The 17,069-nt window shown below is 39.2% G+C and overlaps 2 protein-coding genes across 2 annotated transcripts in view; both read left to right on the top strand.

Moving 5' to 3' along the window:
- LOC136866308 (transmembrane protein 184C) overlaps positions 1-17,069 on the top strand; it is a 96,180-nt gene that overhangs the window by 66,033 nt on the left and 13,078 nt on the right. The gene's annotated exons all lie outside the window — the stretch shown is intronic.
- On the top strand, positions 15,138-15,980 carry LOC136866794 (cilia- and flagella-associated protein 97-like). Its single transcript, XM_067143899.2, has one exon. The coding sequence runs from the start codon at positions 15,138-15,140 to the stop codon at positions 15,978-15,980; it is 843 nt and encodes a 280-aa protein (XP_067000000.2).

The raw sequence follows: 17,069 nt of genomic DNA, 5'->3' as shown, positions 1-17,069 counted from the left end.
GATCTTCCTTCAGAATTATGTTTGGTGGTTTGTTGAAAAAGATTTTCACAAATTGTTCTTCCTGAGTATAGTGAGTTTTTTGAGGTGGAATTTTTCAAAGCCCAAAACCGTTCCTAGTTGAACTGGGCATCAGTATTCACAAAATGACATTGAGATTCAGGTTGCCCGATAGTTTTAGTGAGACATCCTGTAAGGATCCAACTGAACTTAGTTTGATGAGCAAAAACACCACATAGAATTGAAACCTTTCTAGATAGAAGCACCTTCCAGAAAATATCACTGCTCAGAAGGAGATCAATAGTAGTACTTTCAAAAAAGTGGGATCAGCTAATTTAATATGAGAAGGAATAACCCATTCCTCAGTGTTAAATGAGGCAGAGGGAATATTACTTCTTATAACTCCAATAGGTGGACAATTGATATGAAGAGCAAAATTTCCTTCTATGGTATCTTTAATACAAAGTCTGACAAAACTGGAGGAATGATTCAAACTGTTATTAATACCTGTAACTTCTGTAGTGGTAGGATTTTTTTCTAAACCTAAATGCTGTGTCAGATTTTCACTTATGAAATCATGAGTGGCAGCGTTGTCAAGTAGACACTTAGCTGAAATCCACTGTCCTTGAGAATTGTGTACTTTTATGACAGCAGTAGACAATAACACTTGTGAACTTCTGACAGAAGATGCACTTTGAACGTAAGTTTGTGCACTCATAGATTGAGTACTTCCTTCTTCAGAAACACTAATAGAATTTTTAGTATTAGGTCTATGTATAGAGAATGATGTTTAGCACTACAATGTGCACAAAGACGAGTCAAACCACACTCAGGTAAAAGGTTATTTCCTGATTAGCAGTTAAAACAACGCTTACATTCTTGGAGCGTTTTTCACCTTTCATCTATTGATAGTGCTTTGAATTTAGGACAAAAGTATAGAGGATGATTGTCTTGACACAAAAACATTTCTTAGCTGATGATTGCGTAGCGAAAGCCTGAGGTTTAGGAGAGATTTTAGTGCTAAATTTAGCTGATTTATACAAATGCTGAGACTTAATCCCTGAACTACTACTACTGGTATTCATTTGAGAATCAACAGCAGAAAGAATCTGACATCATTTCTTAAGGAATTGAATGATATCCTGGTAAGTTACTACCTTTTGATTTGAAGTTTCTGATTCCCAAGATTTAAGAGTACTAGTATCAACTTTTGAGGATATTAGATGTATCAAAAAAGTATCCCAATGTTGAACAGGCTCATTCATATTGGATAAAGCTCTTACATGTAGTTCCACAATGTCCAGTAAAGCTCTAAGGATTGACAATTTATCTGACTTTACCACGGGTAAATTGAACAAAGCTTGCATGTGACATTGAATTTTTAAACGAGGATTATCGTATCTCTCCTTTAATAGGTCTAAGGCTATAGTGTAATTACCACTTGTTAAAGTTTCAATCAGCTTAGAAGCAGGTTCTTGAACCGATGACCTCAAATAGTGAAACTTCTGAATATCCGGCAGTAGTTCTGGTTAAATAAAAAAAAATCAAACAACTCATAAAATGCCTCCCATCCCTCCTCACTTCCATCAAAATGGGGCAATTCGATCTTGGGTAAACATGCCTGAGTAGCATTTCCCAAAGGTCTTTGGGAAAAATTAGAAGTAGAATTTGAATTTTTTTTTTTTTTTCCAATTTCTGGGCTTGACAGATTCTACGAATTATTTGTATTATTATTTGTATGTCCCTCAAAGTGTAAGTTGTCTACTTCCTCTTGATCACTAACCCGATCAGGAGACTGTATTTCTGTGTTTCATCGTAGCGACTATATGCAGTTTCATAATTCTTAAATCATTGTATGAGATTGTCAATGCTACCTGTCTCGTCCGTCCAAGAGCACAGAAATTTATGGAAAAGGTTGAGTTGACCCTCGTATGCAGCACGAGCAAAAACTAGCTTTTTGTTTGGTGGCATCTTGTCAGCTGGAGCACTAGAGGCAGCTCTGGATTGCACCGAAAATAATTCCCAAAAAGAACTGGAACATGTGTCTATGCTGCAAGTAGGAAGTCTAGAACAGTTTACATTTCAATTAGTTTCATCTAAATGTCTGTGGCTCCTGGGTTTCAGCACCAAAATGGGGTTTTTTAAGTGGAGTAAATTCAAAAAACCTAGGGGATAGAGTGGAGGATCCACTGAAAAAAGGGGAAAATGATAGGTCATAGAAAACAGTTTGACAGAATGTTGGAACCACAGCTTTACATTATTTAGTTTTATTTGAACTTAAATTACTGAATTAAATAAAACTTTGATTGAGATAGCAATTAGAAAATTAGGCCAGTGTCCATCAAAAAACAACACCGTTATATGGTATTCGTTTAACTTCTTCTTCTTCTTCTTTTCCTGACGCTTTTCCCACACCTGTGGGGTCGCGGGTGCGAACTGCGTCGCACATGTGGATTTGGCCCTGTTTTACGGCCGGATGCCCTTCCTGACGCCAACCCTCTATGGAGGGATGTAAGCACTATTGCGTGTTTCTGTGGTGATTGGTAGTGTAGTATGTTGTCTGAATATGATGAGGAGAGTATCGGGACGGACATATACACCCAGTCCCCGAGCCAGAAGAATTAATCAGAAGCGATTAAAATCCCCGACCCGGCCGGGAATCGAACCCGGGACCCTCTGAACCGAAGGCCAGTACGCTGACCATTCAGCCAACGAGTCGGACATATGGTATTCGTTTAACAAGTTCAGTAAATTTGTGTAAGTTACACAATACATTAGTACTAATTCTATAAAAAACAAAAAAAGGCAACTGAAATTGCAATGCCGTGAAAGAGAAAAGCAACATTAGTTGAAACATTTCTTACTTTAATAGGTTTCAAGGAGACACAGCCTTACAAAAAAGTGAAGAAATACACTGACTGACAGAGCAAATGCAACACCAAGGAGGAGTGGTTCGAAAGGGATGAAAGTTGGGGAAAAGACAGAGACGACACGGACGAATAACTGATGTTTATTTCAAACCGATATGCAGGTTACACAATGCGCACAGCATCGACTCAGTAGGATGTAGGACCACCGCGAGCGGCGATGCACGCAGAAACACGTCGAGGTACAGAGTCAATAAGAGTGCGGATGGTGTCCTGAGGGATGGTTCTCCATTCTCTGTCAACCATTTGCCACAGTTGGTCGTCCGTACGAGGCTGGGGCAGAGTTTGCAAACGGCGTCCAATGAGATCCCACACGTGTTCGATTGGTGAGAGATCCAGAGAGTACGCTGGCCACGGAAGCATCTGTACACCTCGTAGAGCCTGTTGGGAGATGCGAGCAGTGTGTGGGCGGGCATTATCCTGCTGAAACAGAGCATTGGGCATCCCCTGAAGGTACGGGAGTGCCACCGGCCGCAGCACATGCTGCACGTAGCGGTGGGCATTTAACGCGCCTTGAATACGCACTAGAGGTGACGTGGAATCATACGCAATAGCGCCCCAAACCATGATGCCGCGTTGTCTAGCGGTAGGGCGCTCCACAGTTACTGCCGGATTTGACCTTTCTCCACGCCGACGCCACACTCGTCTGCGGTGACTATCACTGACAGAACAGAAGCGTGACTCATCGGAGAACACGGCGTTCCGCCATTCCCTCATCCAAGTCGCTCTAGCCCGGCACCATGCCAGGCGTGCACGTCTATGCTGTGGAGTCAATGGTAGTCTTCTGAGCGGACGCCGGGAGTGCAGGCCTCCTTCAACCAATCAACGGGAAATTGTTCTGGTCGATATTGGAACAGCCAGGGTGTCTTGCACATGCTGAAGAATGGCGGTTGACGTGGCGTGCGGGGCTGCCACCGCTTGGCGGCGGATGCGCCGATCCTCGCGTGCTGACGTCACTCGGGCTGCGCCTGGACCCCTCGCACGTGCCACATGTCCCTGCGCCAACCATCTTCGTCACAGGCGCTGCACCGTGGACACATCCCTATGGGTATCGGCTGCGATTTGACGAAGCGACCAACCTGCCCTTCTCAGCCCGATCACCATACCCCTCGTAAAGTCGTCTGTCTGCTGGAAATGCCTCCATTGACGGCGGCCTGGCATTCTTAGCTATACACGTGTCCTGTGGCACACAACAACACGTTCTGCAATGACTGTCGGCTGAGAAATCACGGTACGAAGTGGGCCATTCGCCAACGCCGTGTCCCATTTATCGTTCGCTACGTGCGCAGCACAGCGGCGCATTTCACATCATGAGCATACCTCAGTGACGTCAGTCTACCCTGCAATTGGCATAAAGTTCTGACCACTCCTTCTTGGTGTTGCATTTGCTCTGTCAGTCAGTGTATCAATTAATTAATTACAAGAATTTTACAATAAAACTCCAATACGCACAGCCCAAATAATTCGATGGAGCCAGATCAACAAAGTGGCAAAGTGCCATAACCAATAAATAGTTATAAAGCCTGAATACATTTCTCCAGAAGGCACAGCCTTCATAAACGGGAGTAGAGGTTAGGGGCGTGCAGCTGTGAGCTTGCATCTGGGAGATAGTGGGTTCGAACTCCTCTGTCGGCAGCCCTGGAGATGGTTTTCTGTGGTTTCCTATTTTTATACCAGGCAAATGCTGGGGTTGTACCTTAATAAGGCCACGGATGCTTCCTTGCCATTCCTAGCCCTTGCCTACCCCATCGTCGTCAAAAGACCTGTATGTACTGGTGCGACGTAAAGCAACTTGTAAAATAAAAAGCAGGAGTAGAAATAACAAAATTAGTTGAGTGCCAAGAGTATTAGCTGGATGCCAGGCAATCCATAAAATCCCTTCTTCTGACTGTAATGAAGGTGAAGAATAACATCTTTCACCATAATCTTTCTCGAAGTGAAATTAACTAACAGTAAATGGTCAAACCATAGTATGGCTTTTAATAAATCTTCAGGTGTTGCCAAATGAGTCTGAATACATGGCAATGTATCATCAGGTAGAAAGCTGGCTCCTATAAATGCCAAATTAAAGGATTCCTTGAATATGGTATGATGTACCGGTGCTTGTCAAGGTTGGGTTTCACCAAGCATAATGTGTGATAGCAGTCCTCACTCTGAGTAAGAAGTTCTATTGTTGATGGTCTAGAGGCATTCAGACAGAGTGACCAGCCATGAAGAGACGGCAAGTAACATCTTGATTTATCAGTTTCATTTTCCGTATTGACTGTTATCGTAAGTTATAGATGAGAAAGGTTCCACCTTATCAATACAAATTTATTTATACAAATATCTACAGTACCGGTTTCGACTCTTTACGTGTAGTCATCCTCAGCTGTACACCGTTACCTTCACATAAATCAAATTAGTTGATTTGTCTTGTCCATAATAATAGTCATAATGATAGGATATATCTTACTTCTAATTGAGCATACTGCAGGGTAAATTCGACTATGTACAATCTAAAATGTGTAGGTGAAAATGAAATGGCGTATGGCTTTTAGTGCCGGGAATGTCCGAGGACAAGTTCGGCTCGCCGGATGCAGGTCTTTTGATTTGACACCCGTAGGTTACCTGCGCGTCGTGATGAGGATGAAATGATGATGAAGACAACACATACACCCAGCCCCCGTGCCAGCGAAATTAACCAATTAAGGTTAAAATTCCCGACCCTGCCGGGAATCGAACCCGGGACCCCTGTGGCCAAAGGCCAGCATGCTAACCATTTAGCCATGGAGCCGGACAATGTGTAGGTGAATCTTTTAGACCTGAAATCATGTAAATGGGCTATTATTACAAGTACAATTACGTAAACACTTTATTTTTAAAAATATATGTGATACATGTAAAATGTTGTCTTAAAATATACAGTTCAAGTAAAATCTGTTATAATAAATAAATAGGAAATATTTTGTTGGAATGAGTTTTTCATCTTGCGTACATTGATTTTCTTCAATATGATGTGAAAATCGTATAAATGGACTATTGTTAAAAGTACAGTTGCATAAACACTCTTCAAAATATATATAATACATGTAGAACGTCATCTTAAAATGTGCAGATTCATGTAAGATCCGTTACAATAAATACGAAACAATTTTTTAGAGTAAGTTTCCGGTCTTGTATTCGTTGATTTTCTTCAATATGATATGGAGAAAGTCTATGCTTTTTTGTAAGTGGTGCTCTTCTTTCTGTGGTATATTATGCTTATTCATTAGTTTATGGTTGACTTATCAATCATTAATAACAAGTCTGATGTATTGTCTGAGGTAGATGTGTGCAGCCGCAGTTGAATATGGCTGGAGTATTGAATGTAATTTCTTTTCTGTGGGTGTCAAATGCAGGAAGGTGGGTCTTCTCCGGTCTATAAATGGCGATATGTGTGATTGCTATTGTGGTTGTGATGCGCTAGCTTTGGCTGCCTGGCGTGCACTCTTGACGGTAGAAGGGGGCCCCTTTTATTCACGGCAAGGGATGGCAAAGAAAATAGAGCTGAAAGACTTGTGTAGAATTAGCTAACAGAAATAGTCTAAAATATAATTTAAAAATTCAGACGTGAACCTTAAATGAATATTGATGTAAAAAAATTTAATCAATACCTAACAAACGATCAAAAATAATATTAAATAAAATAGCCAATCAGCAGGCAGAATAGAAAAAAAAACACAGAGGAATACTTTACATCATCAGAAGCCAATGTGAAACAAAGTTGCCATTGATGCAGCAGTCTGACATATAGAAATTCCTCCAATAAGAAAATTAGAAAAGTAAACCAGAGAAGAGAGCAGCTTGGAAGCAGTAAGCCGGGCAGTGAAACGTAAACCGGCAAACGGAGCAGCAGTCAAGAGCAACTTGTAAACAAATTATTAAAGGAAGTTGAATGGAAACACGCAAATAAGACTTTAAATTTATATAATGAAATGGTGAGGTAGATATCAAAAACCGGTAAAAAGAAAGGGTAGAATGATTAATAAAAATATTAAATTACCAGGATTTTCGTGTAAATGCAAATGACTTGACTGCCTTCAGATTCAGAAAATACCGAGCTTGATAGCTGCGGTCGCTTAAGTGCGGCCAGTATCCAGTATTCGGGAGATAGTAGGTTCGAACCTCACTGTCGGCAGCCCTGAAAATGGTTTTCCGTGGTTTCCCATTTTCACACCAGGCAAATGCTGGGGCTGTACCTTAATTAAGGCCACGGCCGCTTCCTTCCCACTCCTAGCCCTTTCCTGTCCCATCATCGCCGTAAGACCTATCTGTCAGATCAAAAATTGGATGTATGGCTTTTCAGGCGTTTGCTCTATTAACCAGCATTTCGTCTTAGGTCTGACACTAGACTCGTCAGAGTGGGATGTGTCAGACCCTACCCACTGATGCTGGGGTGTATGCAGGTGAACTTATCAGAAGCCTCTTATGTGGCACAGTCTGATAACTGCATACGGGAGATAAAACTCCACAATGGAATTAATGCCCGCCTAGCAATTCCAAATGGTGGCATTAATTCCATTGTGGAGTTTTATCTCCCGTATGCAGTTATCAGACTGTGCCACATAAGAGGCTTCTGATAAGTTCACCTGCATACACCCCAGCATCAGTGGGTAGGGTCTGACACATCCCACTCTGACGAGTCTAGTGTCAGACCTAAGACGAAATGCTGGTTAATAGAGCAAACGCCTGAAAAGCCATACATCCAATTTTTGATCTGATTTTTGATATGCTCTATTGGTGGAAAAATATCTAATTCCCTTCATGGGAATTTAGTATTACCAGACCTATCTGTGTCGGTGCGACGTAAAACAACTAGCCAAAAAAAAAAATTCAGAAAATTCCAGATTTTCTTTGTGAGCCGCTTGTTATTTTCATATGAAAGATGTGCCTGTAGAACAGCAGTCTTCTCTTTTCAATTGTTTTTGTTATTGGTTCTGTCTTGCTGTATACTTCTTTGTTAGACCTTAATCAAACCTGCCCTTCAATTCAACTGTTGCCCATGATCTTTTGTAGTAGCATGCATTCTCTTTTAAGTAACTGGTTGACTTGTCCTTTTTGATTCATGCACAGAGTCCTTGGTCTAACAACCGTACTGTAGTGTCTTAGTTTGGCTCTTATACTCAGCTTCATCTTTTTATACAGTAAATGTATTTAGTCAGTTGGTAAGCTTGCTCTAATTTTCAGATTCATATAATGGTTGCTTCTTGTTCTAGGCCATTCTTTTGGATTATTTCACCCAGGCACTTAAATTACTTGATTCTTCCAATCTTTCCATGGTCAGTTTTCATCCTTTTCATCCACTCCAGACCATCATTGATGTTCATCATGTACTTTGTCTTCTCAAAAGAGATTTGCAGTCCTGCTTTCTCTGCTTTTTACTTTAAGATAATTCATTTTTCTGATTGCTGAACTGATGTTGTTGGCAAAAATGGCTAAGTCATCTGCGAAAGCCAGACAGTTAACATATACTCCTTTGAGTTTGGGGCCTAACCGAAACTGATCTTTTATTACCTTTTTATTTGTTCAGTGATTTTCTCCATTCTCTAATGACCTTCTCTGAGATACAATTGAAAAGAGGTGGAGAAAATCATCCCGTTATTATTTTTTAATTTTTTAAATACATTTACAGCCATTATATAAACCACAATAAGCATATGTTACACATTTTAAAGCCTTCTTTGCAGCCCATCTCTCTAGCAGCCTGTCTCCGTTCTGCTGTCCACCTACTGTTCTGCTGTTCTTCTTCACAAAAGCCCTTAACGTTACTTATCTGCTGTCTGAACTTGGTTCTGTTAGCAATGTCTTCACGATGTAATCCATTTTTTTCAGACCCTTCCTGACCTCCCTGAACCACTTTCATCACATGTGTTAAGTCTACTATTGAGTATGGTAAAACATTTCTTAGTCAACCAGTTGTCACCCATTCTAAATAGGTGACATTAGAACTTGAGTCATCGCTTCTTGATGGATTCCATCAGTCATTTGGTTTTCTGACATACTGTAGTTCCTCTCCTCCTCACAACCTGTGTTGTGCAGCCACAATCTTTGGGCCTGTTATCTTTCGAAGGATCTTCCTCCCAAACTTCTCAGCTTTTCTCAGATCAGCCTTTCCAGTAACTCGGAGACATTCACTTCCATAGAGACATTCGAGTTTAATCACCGTATTGTAATGTCTGAGTTTAGGTTGCAGTGAAATTGCCTTTCTCCTGTAGAAGTTATGAGTTTTGCAAAATGCTGCAGTCATCCTATCTCACCTAATATTGTTAACTTCTCTTTCATTGAATCCTATCTACACAAACTTGCCAAGATATTTGAAGCTGTTAACCCTTTCAGTCTTACCATACCTTGTCTCTAGTTGTTGAGCTGTGGGGATGTGTGTCAAGTACTTTGTTTTTTTGAAATCCTAAGTCCAGCTTTTTCTGCTTGTTGTTTCAAAAGATTTATCTGTTCGACAGCTGCATCTGTGTTTCTATAAAGGATTGCTAAATTGTCACCAAAAGCTAGACAATACTGATCTTGACACCATTCTTTGAGCCTCCAATGTATACTTGGTTCTTGTTAACTTCTATTTCCAATTCATGAATAACCTTCTTCAACATACTCCATTGCCTTGCCTTACTCCTGTTTTCATTTCAAACTTCTTGGAGAATTCACCCATGAATTTTACTTTAGAGCAGGTGAGAGTTAGGGTCTGCTTTATATTTTCTGTCATTTTTTCATTCACTCAAAATTCACTCAAGATGTCAATTAACACCTCACAGTCGACTGAATCGTATTCTTTTCTGGAAATCGACGAAGACTACTACTAGATCTTTTGAGGTGTAATTTTCCATGACTCTTTTCGAACTCCATATCTGGTCAATGCATGATCTTCCTTTCTTGAAAACCGAGCTCGATAGCTGCAGTCGCTTAAGTGCGGCCAGTATCCAGTATTCGGGAGATAGTAGGTTCGAATCCCACTGTCGGCAGCCCTGAAAATGGTTTTCCGTGGTTTCCCATTTTCACACCAGGCAAATGCTGGGGCTGTACCTTAATTAAGGCCACGGCCGCTTCCTTCCCACTCCTAGCCCTTCCCTGTCCCATCGTCGCCATAAGACCTATCTGTGTAGGTGCGACGTAAAGCAACTAGCAAAAAAAACCTTTCTTGAAACCATCTCTGTACTCACCAATTTGGTGAGCTATTTGCTCCACTAGTCTGTTCTGAAGGGCTTTTGAGAGTACCTTATATACTTGTAAGTAGAAGTAGAGATGCCACAATAATTGTCAACATATGTTTTTCACCTCTTTTGTGTAATGGAAGAATCAGTGCCATTTTCCACTCTTTGGGATTATTTTGGTTTCCCAGATCTTTACCAATTCATGGACTAATGCCTGCGTAGTTATTTCTCCACTGCTTTTCAGATCTCCGCTGTGACTGAATCATCTCCTGCATCTTCGTTTGTTGTTCTTCAATTCCACAAGTTTCTTCCAAATTTCATCTTTGTTTGGTGGGACTTCTTCTTCTTCTTCTTCTTCTTCTTCTTCATATTATTATTATTATTATTATTATTATTATTATTATTATTATTATTATTATTATTATTATTATTATTGTTTCGTTTCAGCCAACTAAGGACCACGTCATTTCAACTGTTTTCCTTGAGCTTTAATGTTGGTCCAGTACTCCTTCATTCGTATACGGTGTTGCTCCTTTCGTTCTTCCGTCCAGGCCTTTCCAGTTTTCATCTTCGGCTTTGGTAGGAAACTCTGATGTTCTTGGAGTTTTTTCTTAAGTGGGACACACTCCTGGATATCTTCAAATGAGATCCCAACCTCCTGCAGATCTTTCTGTACCTCACTGAACCATGCCCCCTTTGCCTTTTTCTCTTGGAGGAAATTGAAAACACGGTTGGTTAACCGTGTTGAATTCATTCGGACCATGTGTCCATAAAAAGTAATCCTTCTTTTTCACATCACATCAGTTATTTTCTCCACATGTGAGTACAACTCCTGGTTGTGCCGTCTCCTAAACTCGCCGTTGTCTTTGACTGGACCTAAGATTTTTCTCAAAATCTTTCTTTCCTTGGCCTCCAATTTCTCCATCATGCCTTTTTTGTTCATGGCGAGACATTCCGCAGCATATAGGGCCTCTGGCCGGATAACAGTGCAATAGTGTTTGATTTTTGCATTCAGAGATATAGATCTTTTGTTATAGACATTTTTAGTCAGATGGTAAGCCATTTCCATTTTATTCATGCGTGAAGAAAAGGCTTCTTTTTCGGACAAGTTAGGTTCTATCCATTCACCAAGGTACTTAAATTTTTCAACTCACTTGACTTTTCCGTGAGTCCCTTCTAGCTCACTTGGCGCCAGTTTGATGTTTCTAATGAATTTCGTTTTCTCAAAGGAGATTTGGAGGCCCGCCTTTGCAGCTTGTGTTTGAAGCTGGTTGATCTGCTTTGTGGCCACATCCAAGGAATCAGCGAAAACCGCGAGATCATCTGCAAATGCTAGACAGTCAATTGAAAGGTTCTTGTTCTTGTGGCCTAGTCTGACTCCGCTTTCGACTCCTTCATAACTCGTTTCTCTGCGCCATTCACGGATCACTTTCTCAAGAACGCAGTTGAACAACAGAGGCAAGAGACCATCTCCTTGCCTAACTCCTGTCCGTATTTCAAAGGCCTCTGAAATCTCTCCTCTAAACTTCACTTTTGAGATGGTGTTGGTGAGAGTCTGTTGGATGATCACTCTTGTTTTACCGTCCAAGCCAAATTCCTTTAAGATCTGAAGTAGGGTATTTCTATCAATTGAATCATAGGCCTTCTTAAAGTCGATGAACGTTACTACAAAAGGCTTGGTCCTTAGTTTAAGATATGAAAGGACAGATTTCAGATTCATAATCTGCTCCACACATGACCGTCCTTTCCTGAAACCTCCTTGGTAATCACCCAGCTCTGGGTCTAGCTGTTCTTCTGCCCTGATATGAAGAGCTTTCGAGAGAATTTTGTAGGTTATAAGTAGGAGGGAGATGCCGCGATAGTTGTTAACATCCGACTTGTCACCTTTCTTATGAAGTGGGTGGATTAGGGCAGATGTCCAGTCACTTGGAAGTCTTTCAGTGTTCCAGATTTCATGTATGATGTCCGTTAATTTTTCCACTGCATTGTCACTAGCAAACTTCCACAATTCAGCTATTATCGAATCTTCACCCGGCGCTTTATTATTCTTCAAGGATTGGATAATCTGTCCGACTTCCTCTTTCGTAGGTGGAGCTGAATCTCGGTGAACTGTTGTTTTATCTTCAGATGTGAATCTGGACATTGGGGCCTCGCAGTTTAGAAGGGATTCGAAGTATTTTGCAAGGATCCGGCAGTTTTCCTTGTCGTTATGGGCTAGGTTTCCATTGGAATCTCTGAACTGTAGGCTCGGTGGGTCGTATTTCCTCAAGTTGCTTTTAAATGTTTTATAAAAGTCGCGTGTATTGTTGTTCTTGAAATCCTGCTCAATTTGAGCCAGCTGGTGTTTATCAAAAGCACGTTTAACGCTGTGGATGGTTTTGGCTGCACACTTTCTCTCATTCACGAAGTTTGTCCAGTTGACTTGGTTCTTTAGCGAGTTCCATTTCTGCCAGGCGAACTGTCTTTGCCTTATCGCTGCATCGCATTCACTATTCCACCAAGCATGCTTCCTGGGCTTAGTAAGCTGAACCGTCCCTTTAGCTGTTTTGACCAGGGCCTCGCACAGTTGTTCCCAGTTTTCTGCATCGACCGATTGTAGTTTCTGAGTGAATTCATGGTTAGATCCTAGTTTTTCTCTATCAAATCTTTCAATCCTTTTGGCTCGAACTCTCCTTGTGTTTCTCGGGAGCAGTTTGATTTTTATCTTGGATAGATAGTGATCTGAGTCCAGTTTTGCTTGTCTTAGAACTTTAACATTCTGAATTTCTCTTTGAGCCTTCCGCGCGATCGCGACATGATCAATCTGGAATTCACCAAGGTGGTGATTTGGGGATTTCCGGGTCTTCTGTTTCTTAGGCAGATGTTTAAAAGCAGTAGACTTCATTACGAGGTTAAATGCCTTACACAGCTCTATTAGCCTTTCTCCATTACGATTTGTTCTCTGGTGAGCAGGATAGTTTCCAACGATGTTTCGGAACTTTCTCTCTTTGCCTACCTGGGCATTGAAATCTCCAAGCATGATTATGGTATGTTTGTCTGGACTCTTGGATAAAATCTCCTCAAGTTCTTCCCAGAATCTATCAGTTCCATCTGGGTCTCTCTTGTTCGCTTGGTTGATCGGCGCATGAACGTTCACAATGGTATACATTTTGTTTGTGCTTCGAAAGGACAGAGTCGAGACTCTGCTATTCACAGGGGTAAAATTTGTTATTGAGTCCAGAATCATTTTGTTGACTACAAATGCAGTGCCAAGGTGGGGGACAGTTTGTATGACACGTTTACCAGGTTTACCCTTGAAGATCCTGTAACCTTCAGATTCTAAGGCCTGCTCATCTGTAAATCTCGTTTCCTGAATTGCTGCAATCAAAATTTGCTGTTGCGATAGGATATCTGTGAGCTGTTTCAGTTTTCCTACCTTCCGGAGAGAATTGGCATTAAAGGTAGCAAAGAAATTCTTGGCTCTATGTTTGATCTTTCGTGGAGTCTCCGATACCTCCAAGCATGTCGGTGCAGACTCCCCAGAATCCGAAGGCCCGCTAACGTCGTACAAGACAACGGTGGATTGGTTACCACCTGGGGTAGTAGCTTTAGCTGAAATTTCCTCCATGCTTTTTCACAGTTGAAAAAACTGTAGAATGGGGTCGGTGATATTTCGCACCGACCAAGGTACTACCAAGGTTGTGAGCCTTGGAGCCCCCAGCATTGATCGGTTCACCGACCCAGTTTCCCGCTGGGATTGGTTACCCAACCTTCCACTGGGTTGCTCGGCTTAACAGGGGCACCTCTTGTAGGTTACGTGCTGGAGTTGGAGTGAAAGAGGCTAGTTGGATTCTCTTGCTGAATCCAATAGTTTATTGTTGCAGATGGTCGCAACGACGCATTTCACTCCCATTTGCCAGGGCCGTGAAGTCCCTTCCTAGGTTGGCTCCTAGGACCCTATTATTATTATTATTATTATTATTATTATTATTATTATTATTATTATTATTATTATTATTATTATTATTATTATTATTATTATTATTATTATTATTATTATTATTATTATTATTATTATTATTATTATTATTATTATTATTATTATTATTATTATTATTATTATTATTATTATTATTATTATTATTATTATTATTATTATTATTATTATTATTATTATTATTATTATTATTATTATTATTATTATTATTATTATTATTATTATTATTATTATTATTATTATTATTATTATTATTATTATTATTATTATTATTATTATTATTATTATTATTATTATTATTATTATTATTATTATTATTATTATTATTATTATTATTATTATTATTATTATTATTATTATTATTATTATTATTATTATTATTATTATTATTATTATTATTATTATTATTATTATTATTATTATTATTATTATTATTATTATTATTATTATTATTATTCTATAGTTAAAATTGGAGCTGTAGAAAAAGCTTTTCAGGAGTGGCCAGCTGGAGTATTTAAACCAGTCCAATTTCAGAGTCTGTGTATATTTCACTGAAATGTGATAATGATAAACAAGCAGTGTTTTTCTCAATGTGATGTATACAGCTGTAATGGAGATCTGAAACTCTTACAGTGTTTTAGTGAACTGTCCTATGTTCCCTTGATTTAACCTTGGTATTGTACTTCATTCAAATCAAGTGCACCTACCTGCATAAAATCAATACAAGCTTCTTTTCACCTACCGTACATGTTTTGTTCTGGTTGCCTAGCAACACAAACTTGTGGTGGCTCTGTGGATATTTCTGTGATCTCACTTATTTATACAATATAGATCATGTTTAGAAAGTATTTTTAGATATCTGTAGTTCCACTAGCTTCTTTATGTATACAGGAACAGAAGATCTGTCTGACTTACAATATTTCTTATACGTATCGGTAAGTGGAGGTGCAGTGCTTGCATAAAATAAGGGACATTCTTTTCTAATGTAATCTGTGTGATATAAAGTACTGAGAAGGACATCACAAATAATAATTGAATATTACAACAATTTTGAAGATGCCGAATGAATATGGAAACAAATTTGGAAGAGCATTTCATGGGAAACTTATTGGATTAGACATTGATCTCAATGAAAGCATAGACTTCAAATTTTTTGAGGCTGAAGATGCTGATGATCCAGTGTATGGTCCAAAGCCACTTGAAAATAAGGACCATGAAGATGATATGGGGAACAGCAATAACACTATGCCCAAAATTGCAATAAATGACAAGAAAGAACAAGATAACACTCGAAGTGTGAATACATTAACCACTAGAAGCAGTAAAAATAGAGAACTTATGAACTGTATTGCTTTCGGAAATGAAGAGGCCTACAACAAAGACAGTTATATTCATGCTGAGTGGAATGAGGCTGATGAGAGAGATGATTTAGATTCTCTTAGTACAGATACGACATCTGACATCACTGACATAACACCTCGACCTTCATCAAGTGGTTGTTCTTCTATGACTAAAATGGAATCTGAGAAGGAAATAAAAGCCAAACGATCTGGTCGAAAACTTAAATATAGTCGAAGTGATTTTAATAAACAGAAAGGATCTATGAGACTCCTTAAGGACGCTATTGAAAATTTGGAACATGAAGATCGAGGATCAAGTTCTAGCTCACGTACAGAAAGGAAAGTACATGGAAGAGGGAGATTCAGCATGACATTTACAAATGAAGAACTGGAAAAAATAGATCGAGAGAATCACCATCTTTTAAAGAGAATCGAAAGTAATCATAATCGCAAACATTCGAAACCAGGATTGTTCATGTTTCATCCCAGATTATCAAGTGCTGCTATCAACAGGCAAAAGCAACAAAGGATTATTGAGTATGAAAATCTGGTGAGTTAGGTTTAGACAATAAGTATAGAATATATATATTTTTTATATTTGATTGATTGATTGATTGATTGATTGATTGATTGATTGATTGATTGATTGATTGATTGATTGATCGATCGATCGATACATGGCCATTAAATAAACGTTCGATAAACAAAGGCAGAAAATAGGCAAAACATTCAAACTGGATGAGGAAAAATTACAAAGATTGACTTGTCAATCAATCAGTCAATCAACCAATGATCAGCATTTAGGACTGTTGTCCAGGTGACAGATTCCCTACTAATTGTTTATGTAGTCTTTTCTTAAAGGTTTGGTTTTCAAAGAATGGAATTGAGAAAAGGGAGGCTTTGACTGATGAAGCAAAATCTGATTATTTTCTTTTAATCTATATATATAAAGTAACTTGTCCTGACTGACTGACTGACTGACTGACTGACTGACTGACTGACGGACTGATTCATCATCGCCGAGCCAAAACTACTGGACATAAAGAAATGAAATTTTGGGGATATATTCATATTAAGATGTAGGTGCTCACTAAGAGAGGATTTTTGGATATCCCGTCGCTAAGGGGCTGAAAAGGGGGGTGAAATTTTAAAATCAGTGTATCTATATCTCAAAACTTTAAAAAAGTTTGCAGATGTAAAAATTGGTATTTAGAATCTTCTTTAAAAATAAGGAAACACGTATTTTTTTGTTTTCAGAAAATCCCAATAGGAGGGGTGAAAAAGGGGCTGAATGCCTTTAATCAGGATACCGGTACTTATATCTCAGAAACTGAAGATACTACAGACCTGAAAATTGATACTTTTGATCTCTTTTAAAAATTAAGAAACACATATTTTTTTGTTTTTGGAAAATCCAATTAATGGGAAGGTGAAAAGAGGGGTGAAATTTAAAAATGGGAGCATCTATATCTCAAAACTTTTAAAGTTTACAGATGTAAACATTGGTATTTAGAATCTTCATTAAAAATAAAGGAATATGTATTTTTTTTGTTTTCAGAAAATCCCTATAGGAGGGATGGAAAGGGGTGGAAAAAGGGGTTGAATGCCTTTAATGAGGATACTTATATCTCAGAAACTGAAAATATTA

The sequence above is a fragment of the Anabrus simplex genome, chromosome 3 (assembly GCF_040414725.1).
Source record: "Anabrus simplex isolate iqAnaSimp1 chromosome 3, ASM4041472v1, whole genome shotgun sequence".
NCBI classification, from domain to species: Eukaryota; Metazoa; Arthropoda; class Insecta; order Orthoptera; family Tettigoniidae; genus Anabrus; species Anabrus simplex.
The sequence above is the reverse complement of the archived record's forward strand: the minus strand, read 5'-3'. Positions and strand labels throughout refer to the sequence as shown.